The sequence below is a fragment of the Notolepis coatsorum genome (genome assembly GCF_963971535.1).
Source record: "Notolepis coatsorum genome assembly, chromosome: 4".
Classification (NCBI taxonomy): domain Eukaryota; kingdom Metazoa; phylum Chordata; class Actinopteri; order Aulopiformes; family Paralepididae; genus Notolepis; species Notolepis coatsorum.
Window position 1 is genome coordinate 23,692,523 of NC_140168.1, and position 21,866 is coordinate 23,714,388.

The 21,866-nt window shown below is 44.3% G+C and overlaps 1 protein-coding gene across 1 annotated transcript; it reads right to left on the reverse strand.

The window, feature by feature from the left end:
• Nucleotides 1-3,574: 3,574 nt before the first annotated feature.
• Nucleotides 3,575-20,552, reverse strand: LOC311226455 (uncharacterized protein; the record flags this gene model as incomplete). Its single annotated transcript, XM_084311881.1, has 9 exons — nucleotides 3,575-4,140; nucleotides 5,002-5,307; nucleotides 12,218-12,288; nucleotides 15,221-15,306; nucleotides 16,170-16,281; nucleotides 17,063-17,237; nucleotides 17,791-17,894; nucleotides 18,423-18,535; nucleotides 19,977-20,552. 9 exons carry the CDS (start codon nucleotides 20,550-20,552, stop codon nucleotides 3,575-3,577), a joined length of 2,109 nt encoding a protein of 702 aa, XP_084168007.1.
• Nucleotides 20,553-21,866: the final 1,314 nt, after the last annotated feature.

Below are 21,866 nucleotides of genomic sequence, written 5' to 3' on the forward strand. Positions count from 1 at the left end.
GGCCAGTCTTCCATTCTCCCCTCTTCTTTTTCTTATTCAACGGTTCAATGTCAGATCACGACCAAATCCATTCAACCCCCTAACACACCAAACAAAACAAAACCCATCCCTAACATCACCACCCTATCCAACCTAATCTATGAGTCACTCATTGCCTCCAGCGACTGACTCTGGCCTTCCTGAACACTCACCACCCCCTTCCCTAACTCTCTTACTTGATCCCTCACAACAACCTTCTTCCCTGACTTCCCTAACTCCCTCGATACTTGCCCTATTGTCAACCCCTTCATACCCATGTCTAATACTGCCGCCTCAACTACTAACCTTAACCTCTCTGTCCTACTGCTAACCATCACTATAGTATTCACCACTCTCGTCACAAATGCCACTATCTCCAACTTCACCCCCCACACCCTCTCTTTCTCCTCTTGCACTTCCTCTACCGACAAATGCCCTTTCCTAAACCCCTTATCCACACCTTGCTTCCCCTGATCCTCCTGCACTACCCTTACTGCCAAATGCCCTTCTCCTTCCTCACCTTGCTTTCCCTGACCTAACTTCCTAACTGCCTCCGCATACGAAATCCTATCATCCCTTCTCACTCTCTGAACCTCAACCTCCCTCCTCATCACCGCACAACCCCTAAACGCTACACTATGTTCCCCACCACAACTACAACACTTCAGCTTCACTCCCTCCCCACACTTCCCATATTCATGCTCCCCGCCACACCTAGCACACCTCTGTCCCTTCTTACAAGAAACAGCTACATGGCCAAATTCCTGACACCTATAACACCTAAGAGGACTCTGAACAAATTCTCTAACCCTAAACATCCTATACCCTACAAACACTACACTAGGAACAACCTTACCCTCAAACATTATACAACTATTATAATGGTGGGGGGAAAGGTGCTCACAAATACACATGGATATTACAGACTACAGGATCTGTAGTTTTTTTAAGCTTGCTTTTAAATGTATTTAAAGTGGAACATGTTTGTTAGATTTTGTATATCATTCCACATCACTGCACCGTGATAAACAAGAGAATATGGCAACAGAGGTCCTACAGAAAGGAATGCATAAGTCTTTATTTCTTCTTGTGAGATGTGCATGATAATGAGAATTAAACTCAAAATAACGTTGAAAGAAATTAGGCAAAGATAAAGGAAGACCAATCACTTTGTACATAAGAACCCCTGTTTGGTACTTGTTGACCTCATAAATTGTGAGTAGTTGCAGTTGTTTAAATAATGGTTTGGTTGGGGCTAAATAAGAAGAGTGGTAGATTGCTTTTGGCTTTTCTGCCCCCACCTCATGGATTACCCTGCAGGAAACTCTGAAACTACACTAGCGTTAATGGGTCAGTTTAGAACCTTAATGACCAATCAGGTCACCACAATATGTAATTGTTTTTAAATTATTACCTCTTAATCTTTAATTTTTTTTTAATGAATTTTAAAATGTGCTCTTAATTATTCCGATGTCTTTATATTTATGAATGCACTGACACTTGTGAATGTAACATCTCGACGGCACTGTAAATTAGTAACTAAGTGTATTTATAGAGTATAAATAAAGATTGAATGAATGAATATCAAGACTGATGACATAATGGATTGGCTACTTACATCATTGCACATTACAAATCTCTGACTAGATATGAAAAAATACTTTAATCCCAGTCTGTCCAAATGTCTGTACCTTTAGCACTCAATACTGGCCGGGGCACTCATCCGATATGGTTTAATACCTCCAATTGATGCTGGACATGATTTCATTCCTTGCTGTGGGATGCAGTCAATGACATTTTCCCCTCAGGGACAATAAAGGGCTCTCCTTAAATCTGCACTTAACTGCAGGTTAACCTTTCACTACCACACTACAGAGGGTTAACCCTTTCACTACTACAGACTGAACCATCTAGTGTGGTAGTGAAAGGGTTAAAGTGGGTCCATCAAGAGGACAAAAGCCACATACTGCAAATGGAGCCACCCCAGGCATGGTTATCATATTTAATCTAAGGCTCATGTTACCGAAATACTAAATTGTCGGAATACAACAAGATACAAAGAAACAAATCAAAGTTCACAACTGACGATGCATGGCAGGGCAAGATAAACCTTTATTGTCCCTTGTGGGGGAATTATGTCCAACGGAGATGGGGCACAATCACTTTCAACTTCGCCTAGTCTTGTGCACCCAGCCCCAAATCTGAGAGAAACTGCACCGTAGGGGATGCACTTCACTTTGCCTTCTATTGCCTGTGAATCATGAAACTCAGCAGAGAAACTTTCAAATATCAGAAGACTTTATTTTAAAAGAACAAAAGGCAGATGGTTCCACAGAGCAGACTCGTCCTAAAGAAACACAAACTCTGTATTAGCAAAGAGAACAGATGGGCATGAGGTAACATCAATTACAAGCCCTGGGAACGATGGTAGTGAACATTGTTGCACTAAAGATAAAGAGTCCCATAGGTATCTTAGGGTACTAGACCCTCTGTCGTCTCTTCAAAAGAGCTGTGTTAAGCACAGTATGAAACACTTATTTACACACATTGAACAGTCAGAATACCAGGTTATAGGAGTTTTATATGGTCGCGTAACAATATTCAGTTTGCCAACGTGCATTTTCTGTTGAAGACACACCAAGGTAAACCTCCACCCAGACCAGATTGGCTTAGATAACTGTTAGAGGATCAAAGAAGTGTTTATTTTAGCGTGGATCTGTTTTTTCAGAGACCGACTTCATCAAAATATACTTGAATATGTTGTCAAATATTTCAAACGAGTTGAAAAGGTATAGCATTTCATATCAGACTCAACAGCCTTTAAAGTGGAAACATCATAGGAGCTCCCTTTTTGTATTGCAGTACTATTTTTTGCCCAGTTCTTTCATTTGCCGATTTTTGTCAACATACATCTGGTGGAGGTCACTGGGATCAGCACACTCACATGGTTCTCCAACAACTGCTGGTCTGGATTAAGACCGGAGTTGACCAGTCTGATCTGGTCTTATTCCGAGTCCAGGTCTACCCCTCCCGGGCTCATTTCTGGTTCCAACCTTGGCTCCAAGGTTTTGGTTTTCCTGATGTTCTGTGAGAGTGATTCTAGAAGTCCAGCATTGTAGAGTTCTACAGCTCCAAGTCCGATATTCTATGTTTCTTCCTAGAATCAAGAGCCTTCCTAGGTTTAAGAGTTCCAGAGAGTCCCAAGGACGGGTGTTCTACTGCAATTCCAGGGAGGTTCTAGTGCAGGCTGTTCTAGTGTTCCAGGGAGGTTCTAGTGGCTGTTCTAGTGTTCCAGGGAGGTTCTAGTGGCTGTTCTAGTGTTCCAGGGAGGTTCTAGTGCAGGCTGTTCTAGTGTTCCAGGGAGGTTCTAGTGCAGGCTGTTCTAGTGTTCCAGGGAGGTTCTAGTGCAGGCTGTTCTAGTGTTCCAGGGAGGTTCTAGTGCAGGCTGTTCTAGTGTTCCAGGGAGGTTCTAGTGTTCCAGGGAGGTTCTAGTGCAGGCTGTTCTAGTGTTCCAGGGAGGTTCTAGTGCAGGCTGTTCTAGTGTTCCAGGGAGGTTCTAGTGTTCCAGCTTCAGGTCTCGTCTCCATTCTTGAGGCTCCCGACTACCCAGGAGGAACCTCCTCACCTCCTCATGCAGACGCTCCACCTCAGTCCTCCTCCGACCTCCCCACCACGTCCCAAACACCCGCTCCTCCTCCAGCCCCGACACCACACCTCTCCTCTCCTCCTCCCCCCCCCCCGAAACTCTGTCCATCTCACTCATCTCCCCTCCTCCCAGCCCCGTCATTCTGTCCCTTCTCCCCTCTTCCTCCATCTCAATACTCACTTCCTTTCCCATGGTCTCCACTTCCTGTTCCGATAACCTCACGGCTCCCATTTTGTTCCTCCCGCCCTCTACGCTCTTCCATCCATCCATCTTCCCCTCATCTCTCCACCCCTCCTCCACTTTGGCGGGCTGCTCCACCCTGAACCCTACTTCCTGCCCCCCCCACTCCGACACTAACCCCACCAGCTCCCTTCCATCAGTCGGGTGAGTCCCAGAGACCTCACTGGTAACTATGACCACAGCAGAGTGGCTGGGGCTCCGTTGATCCAACTTAGTCTGTTCTGATCCAATAGCACCTGAATGACCCAGTTTTCCACCGACACTAGCTGGAGTTTTACTGGTACCAAAACCACCCAGCGACACTGGTGCCATGACTGGTTCTCTGGGTTTCCCTAGTCTACTAGTCTGGTCAAGTTCTACCCAGCTGGCCCACTCTAACTCATCAGAACCTGAACTACCCGCTTCAACTCTACTGGTACCAGAACCAATCGTTTTAAATCTACCGGTGACAATACCAGAACTAGCACCAGTATCTGGTAGTATTCCTGGTCCACTGGTAGTCTGATACATCCATACCTCAGAGTCCAGAACAGAACCAACTCTAACAACAGTGTCAGGCCTAGAAGTTGTAATGTTAGTCATAATAAAGTCATCTTTACTGGTAGAATTACTGGTATCAAAGCCATATTTGGTGGCGTTAAAACCTCTGGTGACAGAGCCATCTTTACCAGTGACAGAATCATCATTACCAGTGACAGAATCATCATTACCAGTGACCGAGCCATTTTTACCAGTGACAGAATCATCATTACCAGTGACAGAATCATCATTACCAGTGACCGAGCCATCTTTACCGGTGACAGAACCATCTTTACTGGTAGTAGAACCATCTTTACTGGTAGTGCCGTCACTGGTACCACCGTCTGGACCAGTGGTAGAGCCATTGGTGTCGGTCTCCTCACTCCCCATCATCTCCCCCCGCTTAGTGCGCTCGTTGCTCTCCTCTGAATGGTTAGCAGTCACTCCTGCTGCTCCCGTTTGCTGGCTGGTCATCTCCCCTTTACCACCCTCCTCCTCCTCCTCCTCCTCCTCCTTACTCCCTGCTCCTCCCATCCTAGCCTCCTCCTCCTCCTCCTCCCTCTCCTGGGTCACTGCACCTCCTCCTCTGGTCTTGTACCTCATCTTCTGCTCTGAAGCGGCCACGCCCGCCTCGACGTCCTCCTCGGGGCCGACTGACTGCAGCAGAGCCTTCAGACCTTTAAACTTGACCACCTCCTCTTCCCCCTCCTTCCCCTCTTCACTGTCCTCGTCTCTCGCTTCCTCTGGCTGGAAAGAAAGCATTCTCGTCCTCGTCGTTTTGCGTTCATCCTTTTTCTCCGTCTCGCTCACTCTCTCCCGGTCCTTGACGCTCCATCCCTGAGAACTGATGAGACTCCTGACGGCTTCAGAAACGGAGGATGGCCCTGACAGACAGACCGACGAGAGAGAGAGAGAGAACAAGTAGAGTTAAATAACTATATCAGGTTTCACATGTGTGCTGTAGCCTCTATCATTTGTTAGTAGCCGCCTATATTCCCAGTGCCACCAAAGAAAAGGTTAGAGGATTTTAGCAAGAAGAAGAAATATGAATAATAAAATTATTCTATTAGATTAGTGGCCTGCAGGTGGCTTCGGAAATGATGACGCTCTTCGGGCTCATTCAGATCTACTCAAACAATGCAGGGGAAAATTCAAGTCTACCCTTATTTTGAAATGGGGGGTAGTTGCATTGGGCTCCGGCAGCTATTACTGTAAGAAAACGTAGCGGCGTTCTGCGGGAAAGTAGAATTCAAGCCCTCCCGCGCTGCGGTGACCAGCATGATGTCACAGAAATGGCCCATCCACACCAATGCACCACCCAGCGGCGAGCTTGTCTGATTAGATCTGAATGAGCCCTTAGGCATCCACTAAAGTCACCTGGATGTGTGTACAGAGTTGCGTGTAAATGGCTGCATTTATATAGCGCTTTTATCCAAAGTGCTTTACAATTTGTTCCTCACATTTTACCCATTCACTCACACACCGACGGCGGAGGAGACCATGCAAGGTGCCAACCTGCTCATCGGGAGCAGTTAGGGGTTAAGCGTCTTGCTCAAGGACACTTCGAACCTTCGGATTACCAGATGACTGATCTACCTGCAGAGCCGCTGTCGCACTCATTGTCAACGTAACTGGACTTATGATGCGAGAGTTCTGGCCTTTGAGGTTCGACATCACATTACACCACCATCTAACCTACACTGGTGGCTGGCCTTCCCTGAATAGAGGGTCCCATCCCCACAGGAGTCCTCCTGCCAAATGGGGCTGCTCTGGGATTCATGAGTTCAATGACTCCCCGTCAGAAGACAAGTCGGTAGTTCAGGTGAAGACAGTTGTGCACAGCCAGGTCACTGTGTGTACAGTATGTCACACTTAGGCCGTGTTCACACCTGAAAGTCCACGGATAGTCAGGACTTTCTGGTGGACCAAATGTGAGAATAATACATTGTTTGATTTTGGTTTGCGTTCACACTGCCCTTTTTTGAGCTAACCTAATTTTGTAGTCGAGTTGAGAGCGAGAGAGAGATACTGTTGTAGTTGAGTTGAGAGAGACTGTTGTAGTTGAGTTGAGAGATACTGTCATTACGCGTGCGGCGCAAGTCTAGAGAGGAGAGACTGTCATTACGCCCGCAGCGCGAGTCTGACTACGGAGTGCACACTGCAATGCACTGTAGGCTACTTTGCTTCCTAGATTAGGTACTATAGTTCGATTACGTTCACACCAACAGCAAAACGCACCATGCTCCACTTTGAAACGGACCGAGTCCCAACTTTTCAAGAGGACCATGGTTCGGTTGTTTGGTCCTCACAATAGTTTGGTTTGTGTTCACACCAGGCACGCGGGAAGTAATTTATACTTGGGGGTGCGGTTGGAGTCGGATAAATAATAATAATAACGTCATATTAAAGGCATGAGCGAAGCGCATCATTCGTGATTTTCCATTCATTTGAAAGATCAATATTTTACAATACAACAGACAAACTTGAACACCAACATGTGGACAGTTCACACACGAAATGCAGCAGTTTTTCTCAAATCAGAAGACGATTTAGTCGATTTAGACGCAAGCCGCCCGCAAGCGTCAACAACTATGGAATTTCGTTTCGCATACCGCACAGGATCGTATAACCAATGCAGAGTATAGATTAAACAGATTAATGATGTATATTATATTAATGAATATAGGCTTCCAACAGTCAGCGCGCTAGTGACAATTTACACATTTTTGTGACAGAATGAAGTTAACAAACAGACACGCAACCATCCGAAAATATTAATTTCTTTATTTGAAATATTTATTTCAAACATGTAATAATAGTATACAAACTAAGAGTAACTGAACTTTGTGTGCGTGTGTGTGTGTGTGACTGTCACAACAACAGTCGCTGTCCGTGGTGCTGAAACATTAACCAAGTGGGGCGCACTGCGCAGCCAGCCAGGCCGAATAAACACACATTATCTATTCCAAAGACGGTAGAACACCGAAGGTGGTCTTGCGTTCAGGACTGGTGGAAATAAACTCCTTCATGAGTCTTCCTTCCAGTGAGTCCAGAACCTCCTGATGCATATGCAGCAAGGCCAGGTGAGTGAGTCTCTTCTGGGTAACTGTGTTACGCAGCCAGGTTTTCAGGCGACGGAGCACCGAGAAGGATCTCTCCGAAGAGGCCACGGAGATGGGCATGGAAAGACACAGATGGGAGATTTTCCACGTCTTTGAAGAGTCCTCTTGTTTGCATGTGCAGGTTGGACATATACACAGAGAGTTCGTGAACAGTGCAAAAGTCCTCATCCTTCGTAAGGTCTCCAAGCATCCTCATTTGCATGTGAAGACCAGAGACATCTATATTTCCTGGCAGCTGGAGAGATCTCAGGTCTTCCTCTGTGACAACTGACCCCTTAGCAGCAGCAAGCAATGTTTCCTCCCTGCTTGAGGCCATTTCCATGCCACTCTGGTCAAAACAGCGCTTTATTTCACTCTGCACAAGATCAAGAGCTTCAAAAAACTCTCCTCCATGTTGCCACTCCTTTTGTTGGTACAACATCTTCAGCCTCTGTTGTGCTGCGGAATCGGGACGGTGTCTTGCTTACCCGGCTGCCAGTGCCAGCAGGGTCCGGCATCTTGAGGTCATGTGCAGCTGCTGAAATTTTTGTTTTGTTTAGGATTTCCTCCACGGCCTTTTCGTTGCGTAGGGCATGCAAGCGCCCTTTCAAGATCTTTACGCACTCTAGTGCTCCAGCAGCGGTTGCTTTTTCCCCTTGTAGAACTTTAGCCACAGCCTCGCATGGACCAAAAAGAGCTTCCGAGCACAGAAGGCCGAACACCGTCCTCGCCTTCTTCGCTTGCTTTAGAAGCCCGGAGATCTTCGTCCTCGTTTCACCGCGCACACTGCGGTCTTCCTGGAGGGTATATAGTGTCTGGAGAAGTGGGCCATACGCACGGCTTACCCTGGATATTGCGTTGGCCCTGACGCACCACCTTAGAAATAAATAGAAGGATACTTAGAAATGTTCTGTTGACTGCTGTCAAAAATATTTCACATATGAAATAAAATTATTATCACTCTTGTCTGTGATAGTTTTATTCTTACTTTTAACATTGCAATATCCCTACTCCTGTTTCTTTCTTAATTAATATGTATTTAATAATTATTAGTAACCTATACATAATTAAAAGAAAAAGACTGCCGTTTGAAATAGAATTGAGCTGAATTCAATGAATTTGAGCCATTTTATTTAATAAAATGGCTCCAATTCACAATTCGATTTCAAACGGCACAGTCTTTTTCTTTTAATTATGTATAGGTTACTAATAATTATTAAATACATATTAATTAAGAAAGAAACAGGAGTAGGGATATTGCAATGTTAAAAGTAAGAATAAAACTATCACAGACCGTTGCATTATTGCATTTTACACAGTTTTAATACAATCTTTTTATTTTATTTATCTTTGTGTGTGAAACAATAAATAAACAAACCTTGTTGGACACAATCCAAGCATGTTGCACTTAATGTCATCTTCCCCAAAACATGCTTCAAGAGTGGCTTTGCGCTTTGTCGATTCCCTGACGACATTGGCTATACTCTGCACAAATTGGAGTGTGTCTGCTATTAGCGGGACTTCTCTCGCCACCTCTTGTAGAGCCAGGTCGAGGGAATGGTTGCAGCAGTGGACAAATAGTGAGTTTGGACAAATTTCTTTGAGCTTTGCTTGCACCCCAGAAAACCTCCCAGACATGTTGCTGGCACCATCAAAGCAGTATCCCTGCAGCTTCTCCAGAGGGAGGTTTAAACACAAAAACACATCCTTTACGCAAGCAAACAGTGTTTGAGACGTAGTGTCTGGCGCGTTGTAAAAGCCTAAAAACTGGCTCTTCTGGGCGAGATTCTTGTCGGTGTAATACAAATTACAGGAAAACTGCTCCTTGGCTGTGATGTCAGTTGTTCCATCGGCTGTTAATCCATAGTATGGAGCACTTGAAGCCTCAGACATTATTTTACGCTGGACAGCGTGAGCGAACCGTTCCAAAATTTAGTTTTGGATTCCGTCTGTCATCCAATTGTCTCGTCTCAGTAGCCATTGACGGGCAGCAGGCAAGTCATATGTGCGTTCCAGCATCAGCTGCCAAAACACGCCATCACGGTGCTCCAGGCCTCGCATCGGTAGCGCCTCACGGGCTAAGAACTTTACAGACCGAAAGGCCAGCTCCAAAACTGTCTGTGCAGTCTTCTGATCTTTGGCAACAGCTTGAGAGAGCAACGCATTAATTGGTGTTTGTTTTAATGCTGCCAGTTTGTTGATGGCTTCTATATGTTGATGGGACTTCTCGTGCTCCCTAAATTTTTCCCCTGCCTTTCGCCAATTGTTAAACCCTACTTTAACAAAAGTCCCAGGCCCCCTGATCCTGTCTGCACTGACGAGCTTCTTCTCCATAGCAGAGCAACATAAGAAGCACACCGCCTTATCACTTTGGCTTAGATAGTGAGGCCATGTCCAGCGTTTAAACCACAATGAGTTAAATGATCGAGTGAATGTTTCCTTTCCAAACCGCCTGGCAGGGAATTCAAACTGAGTGGGCTGGAAAGGCTCTTCGCCGAGTCCGACGCCATTGGCATTGTCATCAAGGGAGTTGTTGTTGACAGAGACGACAGCTGTCACTGACACTGGCTGTGTTCTCTCCTCCGGAGGCTCCGGGATGCTGCTGCCGGCATCTGTTTCCATCGGCAGGGACTCAGAGTCGAGTGTATTTCTTTTTTTGACTTTGGCTTTGGGCTGATTATTATTAAAGGGGAACCATCTTATAAATGGCCTTTTTGAGTGTTTAGCATTGTTTCCTAGCTATGTGAACTTATATTAATATGATCTATGTCTCAAAATTCTCATATTGGCGCATTCTTCCAATTCTCCTCTCACAATATTCACCCTCACTGAACTGAGTCATTTGAAAATGTGATGATTTGTGATGTCAGAAAGACACCGCTGCATGTTAATGTTGAGATACAAGATGAGCTGCACACAGTGGCTGGACCTGGAGCCCAGGCTCAAAACGGCTCGAGATCTTGAGGTAGAAAAATGCTGTTTTTGAGGACTTGATTAGAAATACAAAACAATGAATAAAAAAAATATATATATTACAGAGGTGTTCCATAGACTCACAGGAATTGTGTAAAAGTGCCCAAATAGTGAAAGAAATAGTAAAATAGTTCCCCTTTAAAGAAATCGGATATTCGTTTGAGACACAAGGAAGTAAACACACTACTGTTTATTATTCAAACTCAAGTCCTCATTTTTCCCGCCGAAACCACGTCACGTAGTCGACGTAGGCGCGTCGCCGATGTGTGTGTGTGTGAGTGTGCGGCGCGCTGCAGCGTCACAGACAGTCAGACAGACTCAGATCAGATAATATAAAATATTAAATAGTGGATTTTAACCATTAAAAAAAAGCATGTTTTAGACTGCTTACACTAAAATGCTAACTAAAAAAAATTAAAGTTTGGGATTTTTATTTTATTTTTTGTAAATCTTCTGACACCGCTTGCAGTTACACTCCCCGCCAGCAGGGGGTGCTGGAGCACCCGTCGCACCTCTAGTTCCCGCGTCCTTGGTTCACACCTCTCCAAACGAAACAGACTATTGATTTAAAGGGACCATGGTTTACGACCAAACAGGGTAGGTGTGAACTCGCCCTTAAGGTGTAGGTCAACATCAGGCAAATAAATGGAATGATACAGACGCTCTCTTTGGACCCAATCTATTTAGAGTCCCACGCCCGTAAAGGCCCCGTTTCTGGACAGTATATTGGCTCAGTTAAATAGATTTTCCTTAAAAATCAAGTCCATCAGATTTAATAGTCAGCATTTTATCTGATTTTGCAATAGGGAGGTGTAGTCTGACGTCACTGGTGGATTATCGGCTATTGTAACAATTCTGCCGCATGGAAATTGAAAAGCTTTCCATTTTTGCACAAAATGAGTTCCCTTCCATCACTAACATTATTGTTTAAGCATTTTTGGTTGAAATACAATTTGGCGATATTTTTTTATGATTAATTGCGAATATTTTCATGTTGAGCTATAGATTGTGGATGAATAAGCACAGAAAGGTCACCATGCAAATGTTAATGCTTTGTTTTAAACGAGACGATTTAGAAATGGGCAATGGGGAAATACATTGCGTTGGACAGAGGGTGGAACACGAAAAACGGTAATGACGTAACCACTACAAGTACCACCCAACACCCTTTCACAGATGGCATGGTGGCTCAGTGGTCAGCACTGCTGCCTCACAGCAAGAAGGTCCTGGGTTCGAACCCCAGCAGGGGGCCTTTCTGTGTGGAGTTTGCATGGTCTCCCTGTGTTCACGTGGGTTTCCTCCAGGTACTCTGGTTTCCTCCCACACCATAAAGACATGCATGGTAGGCAGGGACTACAGATGAAAACTAGCTCATTAGCTAACATTGATGTGGAAACTGTATGTTGATTAATGTGCACCGTCCCTGGGTAAAAAAATATATATAATAAACTTAAACTTCTGGGCCTGGATATCCAATGACACCTTCGACCACTAGTTCTGCATTTAGCGGTAGGGAGAAGTGGGAGTTTCCCCAGCAATTGCACCAGGATTCACGACCAGGCAGCAAACACAGGAATGACATACACGACAACCTCTTAACAGCGGGTTCACAGAGTGTGTACTTTAACACAGTGTGTATTTGAATCATAGCACTCTCGTTTCCACACATGTTGTCACTGTGTGTGCGTATGGGGCGAGTCCGTGTTGTCAGAGTACTCACAGGTCACCGTCTCTCTGCACACTGAGTCACAGCAGGAGCACACAGAGGACGGGGCCTCCAGCTCCCCCCATCTAAAAAAAACAATAACAGAGTCAGCCAATCAGGAATATAGGCAGGCGGGTGCAGCCAAGAGCCACTATAGGCACCGCTTTTCTGAAAATGATGTTCTTTCAAAACTGAATTTAGCCCATATACTAGCCCAGCCCCCGATATTGTGATTTAACGTTTGGTTGTTTGTTTAGGTTGAAACATTCATCCATTTACATTTAGTTGACGCTTTTATCCAAAGCGACTTACAAGTTCTGTACGACAAGTCTTCAGGAAGGGCACAACTCCATCAGCTGAGTAACAATGTTCATGAAAGTGTTGAGTGCTACAGTGTAGGTTAGTTTATTAGGACAAGTGCATGACAGTAAGGTTAGTTAGGTTTTTTATACATTTTTCATTTTATTATTTCAGATAATGGTTGAAGAAGTGAGTCTTTAGTCGACGGCGAAAGATTGGACGGGTTTCGGCTGTCCTAAGTGTGGGTGGGTAGTTCATTCCACCAAGGACTGAGTATAGGCGGCTTCTCCTTGATGACACTCAAAGAAATAAATACTGCCCACTACTTTTATTAAAAAAAAGAATAATAATAAAAAAGGCTTTAAGTCTAGAAGATAATGCATCATTAGTATTGTGCACCTAGTACTTGAATGTGTGATGATGAGCCCTATTATGACTTCTGAACTAGGAACTTCTTCAGACATTTTCCATGTCTGAACCCCCGCCGCAGTAAAGGCTTTTCAGTATGGAGGTTAACCCTTCAGTAATATTTTTTTTGTATCCACTTTTTCTCCCCGTTTTTCTATTTTTCTCCCATCCCAATTTCGTATTATCCAATTCTTCCCTCCCCCGTCTTGAACGTTGCTAGACTATGCCTCCCACAGGTCGGTTGTAGTGAGGACAGAAGCCTTGCATCACGTGTCCCCTCCGGTACACAAGGAGGCAGCCTGTCGCATCTTTTCACCGCAGCAGCGTGTTCTCTCAATGGCGAGGAGTAACGCGTGGGAGGCTCACGCTGCCCCCGTCACTTCCTGCTTCCGTCGCACCGGCGTCACCAAACCGACCTGTAGGAGTCACTGTCCACATCGTCCAATCCCCACCCACCGGCTGTCCCACCCTCTAACACTGCCAATTGTGTTGGTATGAGCGACCGGCCAGCCGGTAGCAACGCCGAGAGCTGGGCTCGAACCCAGCGTCTCCTGCGTTAGTGGCGAGCGTCTTGCCCACTGCGCCAATCAGCCCCCCCCCCCCCCCCCCCCCCCCCTTCAGTAATCTTAAAGTCACAGGATGTTTACCGTCTTTTATTGAGTTTGCACGGTTACTTTCAGGTAGTGGATTTTTTTTTCACCTTTTCTCCTTATTTTCTATTTTTCTCCCATCCCAATTTCGCCTCACCAATTCTCCCTTCAATTCTCCCCTCCCCTGTCTCGAACGTTGCTAGACTATGCCTCCCACTGGTCGGCTTCAGTGAGGACCAAGCATTGCACAGGGTCGGATTAACATTTCGCATTTCAATATAGAATATCCGTTGACAGCCCTACAAGTACAATTAGTTACTGCACACTACATCATCCCTGAGTGGAACATGGAAAGCCAAACTTGCCCCCACTGTACCGAGAACCCGTACCAAACCTTGACTTCAAAACCGAGGTACGTACCGTACCGTGGTTTGTGTACCGTTACACCCCTAGTTGACACTAATAATATTTAATGTAATTTAACATGACATGAGGCAGGACAGAAACCTAACTTCCCTACTGCACAGTAGGAGCCAATCCTTGACCTCCTGGGTGAACCTACGGAGCAGTACGGTTCTCAAAGCATAGAGTGTGGGTATTATGGTTAGTAGCTTCTGTCCGATTGTTTGGGTACTGCCGGATTTCAGAAATGCCCATTGTTTTTCGTGTCCATAATGTGTGAGTGGTTTGACTTCTACTTCTTAGGGACCTGCACTGGCTCCCCATTTCCGCACGAATCCGCTTAAAGGCCCTCGACCTGACATACCGGGCGGCAAATGGAACTGCTCCCGCCTACCTCCGGTCAATGGTCTCTAACTACATACCCTCAAAGACCACTAACGCTCTGCATCTTCTGGCCGTCTCAGACCAACTCCTATCCGAGCTCTGGGAGGGTAATCAAGGAGAAGCCGCCTATTCTCAGTCCTTGCCCTACAAAGGTGGAATGAACTGCCCACCACAGTTAGGACAGCCGAAACCCGTCCAATCTTTCGCGGTCGACTAAAGACGCACTTCTTCAACCATTATCTGAAATGAAAAATAAATAAAAATCTAACCCTAACTAACCTTACTGTCATGCACTTGTCCTAATATACTAACTTACACTCTAGCACTCAACACTTGTTACTCAGCTGATAGAGTTGTGCCCTTCCTGATGACTTTTAAGTGTTTAAAGTGTCTTCACCCCGCTAAAACTGAAAGGTCAGTCGCACGTACGTCACCACTAATAGTCAGGTCGTCACATACAGCCAGAATGGAAGTGGTTACACCCCTAGAGTGTGTATCCTTACTGCGTACCATTATAGTAGACATAAGCCTTTCAGGTTTCAGAAGGAGCTTCTACCCCCAGGCCATCAGGATGCTCAATGACTATGTAACAATATAACATCATCAACCCATCCATCTACTCATTGCACACATCCACATCTTTAACACTACATTATATTTATTAAAGAGATTTGCACTACATTCATACCTCATTTGCACCTTGCCTTAAAAAATAGTTGTGTACCTCATTGTCTGCATTTTTACTTCCATTGTATTGTATAGTGTTATTCCTGTTTTACTTACTTTTTTTTTTACTGTATGAAGCACATTCTCAGGGGGCTCATACAGAACCAAGCATTTCACTGTAATGTACATGTACCTTATACGTGACAAATAAAAACAAACTTGAACTTCAGATACCTGTGTGGTCTGAAAACAGCCGATTGGTGGTTACCTGCTGGCAGCAGTGTTGAAGTTACAGGACTTTGCACTGGGGGTGGGGGCGGAGCCTACCGACATGGAGCAGTGGAGGTATAGCACCTGAAGACACACGCAATAAACCACAATGTGACGAGTAGTGAACAACAAATGAAGGATTCAAGTATCAAGGTATGCCTAAAGCCCCGACTCCAGTGACATTCAATGATTTTTCAAACAACACTTGTTTGCTGCCGTCTCTCCCCCAACAGCCACAAGTATGAATACCCTCTTGATTTCCCTGAAACCCTCCCTATAGCCTGAACAGGTATTTATTTCCGGTCCTCTGTAGTTACTGATCTTGGTGTCTGTATCTATGTAGTCATTTATATATCCACATGGTAGAGATCAGAACGTTACAACAACATTACTGGCAGTGGTGGAAAGTAACCAAGTATTTTTACTCAAGTACTGTATTTTCGAGCTACTTGTACTTTACATGAGTATCAGAGCAGCATAACTGGACCACATACCACTTTAACATAACATTTAATCAGAGCAGCATAACTGGACCACATACCACTTTAACATCACCGTTAATCAGAGCAGCATAACTGGACCACATACCACTTTAACATAACATTTAGAGGTCAGTGGATCAAGGATTGAATGCTCCCAAGTGCTGGAATACACAAACACCATGTAGAATGCACACTTTTACTTTGGTTACTTAACTACATTCAAATAGCAAATACTTCTCTACTTTTACTTAAGTAGAATTTGAATGGAGGACTTTTACCAGAGTACTAGTTTATCTGGGTAATTCTACGTTTACTTAAGTAAAGGAACCGTGTACTTCTTCCACCACTGGTTACTGGAAGAGGGTATCAACTGTAATAACCCGGCCCTAAAAATATAATAACTTGGCCCTCGACTATAATAACCTGGCCAGAGTGGGTTATCATGTGTGGCATACTTTTCCCCACCTGTTGTGTGACGCCAGGGAAGAAGAACGCCTCTAGAGAGAACTTCACCACACTGCCCCCAGCTGGCCAGAACTGGGAATGACTGCCTTCTCTCCTGCTGTCCAACATACAGCTGGCACACACACACACACAATATTCATAAACCAATCTATATTTCTTATTGTCTGCTCCCCTCTCCGTCTATCCAACAGCACAGAGAACATACCTGTATCAAATAATATGTTTATATGTTTGTAATATTACTAGGGCTGTCAGTTTATCGTGTTAATTAAATTAATTAATTACACAGCAAATTATCGCATTATGAAAATTAACTCAAAATTAAAAAATATATTATATATTATATATATATTTTAATGCATTATTTTTTTCTCATTCATTCCATAATAACATAGAATAAACATTTACAAACTTATTTTTAAAATGGGCCATTTGCATGTTCTTGGTATCTGACTCTAGGGACATCTATGGATCTCAGGGAATGTATTCCCAGTGTCAGAAATACTGTGTCTGTTACTAGGCTTGAGTAAATTGTAATGAACCAAATGAGAATATCAAGTCAATTCTTTTTTTGACTGAATAACACCATGCTAAAATTGACCAGACCTGAAAAATCTAAGTAAATGAATAAAGGGAAGATAGATACAGTACTGAATTCTGCCATCCGGACACATGCAATTTGAAATATGATTATAGAATATAAAATATCAGGCCTAAAATAGTTATGCGATTAATTAGATAATTAATTACAAATCCTGTAATTAATTAGATTTTTTTTAATCGCCTGACAGCACTAAATATTACATACATACATATAATATGTAATATAATAATGTTTGTTTCAACTTGCTTGGAGTACCAGGTGGGTGTCTACCCGTCTCTTGGTAACCCACCCATAGTTGCTGATGATATCCACCCTAGGCAGTGTGTTGGAGTCTGAGGAGGTGGAGGCATAGCAGGAGTCGAGGTACAACCTCTCCCCAGCTGACACAGCTCCCACCTGGGCTACGAAGTACACCGGCTGCCCTAGAGTGAACCCCTGACCTGGAGACAATGGCTGCCACTGGTCTAAAGTGACAACACAACAGACAGACATTCACAAACACAGGCCTACATACATCCACAGATAGACATGTGCACGTATGAATACATACACAAGAAAGAAGGGATACAGGATACATGGGTTGTGTTTTTTCCTCACTATCGTGTTTGTTATATTAAATGGCATTTGATATTCTTATGATAAATAGTATCCAATATGCATATTGCCATTAAAAAAGGAATAAACCTTCAATAAGCTGTTGAGACTATCCAAGGCCATCTGCGATTAACCCTTTCACTGCCACACTACCGAACGGTTAACCCTTTCACTGTGACAATACACAGAAGGTTAACCCTTTCACTGCCACACAACAACCGGTTAACCGGCGACCGTCGGTAGTGAGCTGTACTGTACTGTACCCATTCTGCAATCTGTTAATAAACTTTTCAATCAATCAATCAATCAGTGTGATAGTAAAGGGTTAACCTTCTGTCGTGTGGCAGTGAAAGGGTTAAGATGCAATAAAGTAGGAAATAATGTGTACTGTGTGCCGCGTGTGTGTGTGTGAGAGAGTGTTACCATCACAGACAGTGAGGCTGAAGCTGCGACGACTCCGAACACTCTTCAGGAAGGTTGTGTGGCTGATCTGAGGTCTGTAGCCAACCTTGTAGGAGTAGTGGAACCTGGAATATTCATTAGCATATGGATAGTCTATTCATGTTTATTATTTTTAATTCACTTTACAAAGTTTATTGTCAAGTTTCCAGTTAAATGTTGAATTGATTTAGCTGAAGGTGAAACGACCCTCGGTCCAGGTCATAGTAAGATAAACACCCGTTGTTGGGTCATCTAGGCCTACCTGTTACAATGGCAAGAGTCAGAGGATAGGTCATGGGCCTACCTGGTAACAATCAGTGTTACCTGTTATAATGGTAACAGTCAGTAGGTCTACCCATTATAATGGTAACAATTGGAGCATAGACAGTTAGTGGGCCTACTCCTCTTGGTAAGAGTCAGTGGGCCTACCTGTTATAATGGTAACAGTTGGAGGATAGACAGTTAGTGGGCCTGTATACCTGTTATAATGGTAACAGTCGGAGGATAGACAGTCAGTGGGCCTGTATACCTGTTATAATGGTAACAGTCGGAGGATAGACAGTCAGTGGGCCTACATTACAACCTGTTATAATGGTAAGAGTCAGCGGGCCTACCTGTTATAATTGCAGTGGATGGGAAGCTGGAGGGGGAGAGCTCTGATTATGTGGCCTTGGTGAGGAGGAGTGTAACGGAGTATGTTGGAATAAACCAAGTCACCACCAACAGTCTAAAGGATTGCAAGACAGACAGGCAGAGAGGGTGTGTGAGAGGGTGGTTAGGAATACAGCTTGTAACGGATATATGATACAGCATAGTTTTTGATTGATTGAAAATTGTATTAACAGATTGCAGAATGGGTACAATACACAGGGGTGTAAAGTACTCGAGTTACAATACTTAAGTACTGTTTTGGGGGATTTGTACTTTACTCCAGTATTATTAGGTTTGTATACTTTGTACTTTTACTCCATTACATTTCAGAGAACAAAAAACATACTTTTTACTCCTTACATTTAAAATGCAGACCTACAAAGTACTATTTTAATTATTATATTTGAATCGTTTGGCCGAACTAACGTTAACGTTATTAATCCTGCGACCGCAGGTAAACAGCCAATCAAATCCCCATCAATGGAAAATGAACCTGCCCATACCCATGCTGATTGGTCCTTGTGCAACACTAGAAAGTGGGGATCTTTGATTAAACACCTGCTATCAGAAGAATAGACAGTCAGATCGGCATTATGCTGTGGTTAATATTGTGATATTATTCAGGGTACTCCGTATTCTGTCTTTAATATTGTGATATTATTCAGGGTACTCCAGTATGCTGTGGTTAATATTGTGATATTATTCAGGGTACTCCAGTATGCTGTGGTTAATATTGTGATATTATTCAGGATACACCATTATTCTGTTTTTAATATTGTCATATTATTCAGTATACTACAGTATTCAGTCTTTAATATTGTGATATTATTCATGCTGTGATGTGAATGCCGTCCATGTTAGTTTACCTTCAATGGAGAAGTGCATTAAATAATTTTAATGCAAAAAGGTGTCCGCTGTTCTTTCATTTCAGCATTGTCTATCGCAGAACACATTCCATTGTGGGCAGAGTCTCTGCCAGCCTTGCCTAAACACCAGCTGATGATGATTTCACTAATTGGCTCACCTCTTCAACTAACTCACCTGGTGCAATGTATAGTTAAAATGAAAACTTGGCCCACGGTGGAATGAGTTTGAGACCCCTGGTCTATCCCTTTAAAAAAAAGATTTTGAGACAGTACCCATACTTTCATTTAAGTATAATTTCTGGGTACTTTTTACACCCCTGCTGCAATACAGTACAGCTCAATACAGGGGATGCAGACCAGAGAACGACTTTCGTCTTGTTTACATCAGGGCCCCCATTTTCAATCCATAACATATGACATACAGATAGACAGTACTGATTCTATACATGTATGACATACCAGATTTACAAATACAGTGCTGTTTGTGATACAAAAAGTGTCTAAAAAAGAGAGTATATACACATTTGATGAAGAAAATGTACATTGGAGGAGGTTGGGGGGGGGGGCTGTACATTGGAGGTGGTTGGGGGGGGGGGGATACATATATCTTGTTATACATGAGTGAAACCGCACACACACACACACACCTACCGCGAATGACCCATGGCACTGTGCTAAGCCATAGTGGAAGTACATGAACCGAGGGGTGACGCTGCTGGCCGCGCACGAGCCCAACGTGAACATGGACGGCACGAACCGGAAGTCGAACTGGTGGCGATCCACGCGCGCGGAGATCTTGTCGTTGCCGCACCAGACATCCACGCCGCGAGGAGAGCTACTGGCGGCTGGGGGGAGCTGCTGGTCGAGTCGGTGTTGTGGTTGCGGTTGTTGTGGTGGGAACAACACGGCCGCCAGGGCGTCGGCGGGAAAGGGCGTTCGACTACCGGGACTCGGCCTGAACAGGTCCCGTTCTACCAACGGCCCTGGCGCGTGATTGAACATGGGGAGTAGGTAGAAACTGGGACCGGGTGCTGGTTCGTTATTATTATGTTGCGATGGCGTCACCTCTTCTTCCTGCCAGGGCGCGAGGGTCTGCTGCTGCTGCTGCTGCACGTGGCCTCCTCCTCCTCCTCCCCACACTGTGGCTCCTCTGGCCAGCGGCGCGCGCTGAGACACGATAGAAGTCCAGGCGGACAGACACAACAACAGCCACGCGACAAGTGCCATTCTCACCAGAGAGCACTGAGCTCGAGCTGCCTGCGGACACCGGGAGACTGTCTGGCACGCGACCAATCAACCGACTTTATCAACTCTGTTAATAAAGTTTTCAATCAATCAATCAAGTCTAATCAAAGTTCAGTGCGTAATTACGCGCACCTGGTGCTGCGCTGATTGATTGATTGATTGAAAAGTTTATTTAACATATTGCAGAATGGGTACACTACAGTACAGCTCAATACACACAATTGTTAAGGGATGCAGACCAGAGAAAGACTTTCGTCTTGTTTACATCAGGGTCCCCCATTTCAATTCATCATAACACATAATATGACATACATTACATAGACACACAGTAACTGCTACTCTACATCGACCTGTTTGCGGACGACTCAGCCCTGCTGGTCTCTGACAAGAACAAGTTACAGGTTGAAAAAACCCTCAGCTCGGAACTAGGCAAAATCTGCATATGGCTCGCTGATAACAAACTATCATTACACATGGGCAAAACAGAGTCCATTCTCTTCGGTTCAAATAACAAACTCAGCAAGACCGACGGCTTCTCAGTTACAGTGGGTGACAATATTGTCACAAGGAAAGATGAAATTACCTACCTGGGTTCCATCCTAGAGGCTAATCTCTCCTGTGACAAAATGGCATCCAATGTAATAAAAAAAGTCAACCAACGAACTCGATTCTTGTACCGGATCTCCTCTCTGGTAAACAAGAATACCCTGAAGACTGGCAGGAGCACTCATTCAAGGGTACTACGACTATGCTTGCACCTCATGGTACCAAAGTACCTCAAAGGCGCTAAAAACAAAATTACAAACATCTCAAAACAAACTGGTCAGACTACTGCTTGACCTTACTCCTAGAACCCACCTCACCCCTGCCCACTTTGACAACCTAGGATGGCTTAGAGTAGACAACAGAGTACAGCAACTTGCAATGGGCCTGGTCTACAAGATACACTACACGACCAAGGTACCCATGTACATGTCAAAATACTTCCCAAAGGTCAGTGAATACCACGATCACAACACCAGAGGGAGCTCCACAAATCATGTTAAACCCAGATTCAGCTCAAACAAGGGACTAAACACGTTTAGCAAATTATGCCACATCAATGTGGAACGCCCTACCTAAAGCTGTAAAGGAATGTGAATCACTACCCACTTTCAAAACCACTCTCAAAGAACACCTACGGGAGACTGCAATTCGAAACTGGCCCCTGTAAATGTCCTAACCCAACCCCCTCCAATGTACAGTAATTTACCTAGTATGGTTGTCAATATTCCAATGTACAGTTTTGCTTGTTTG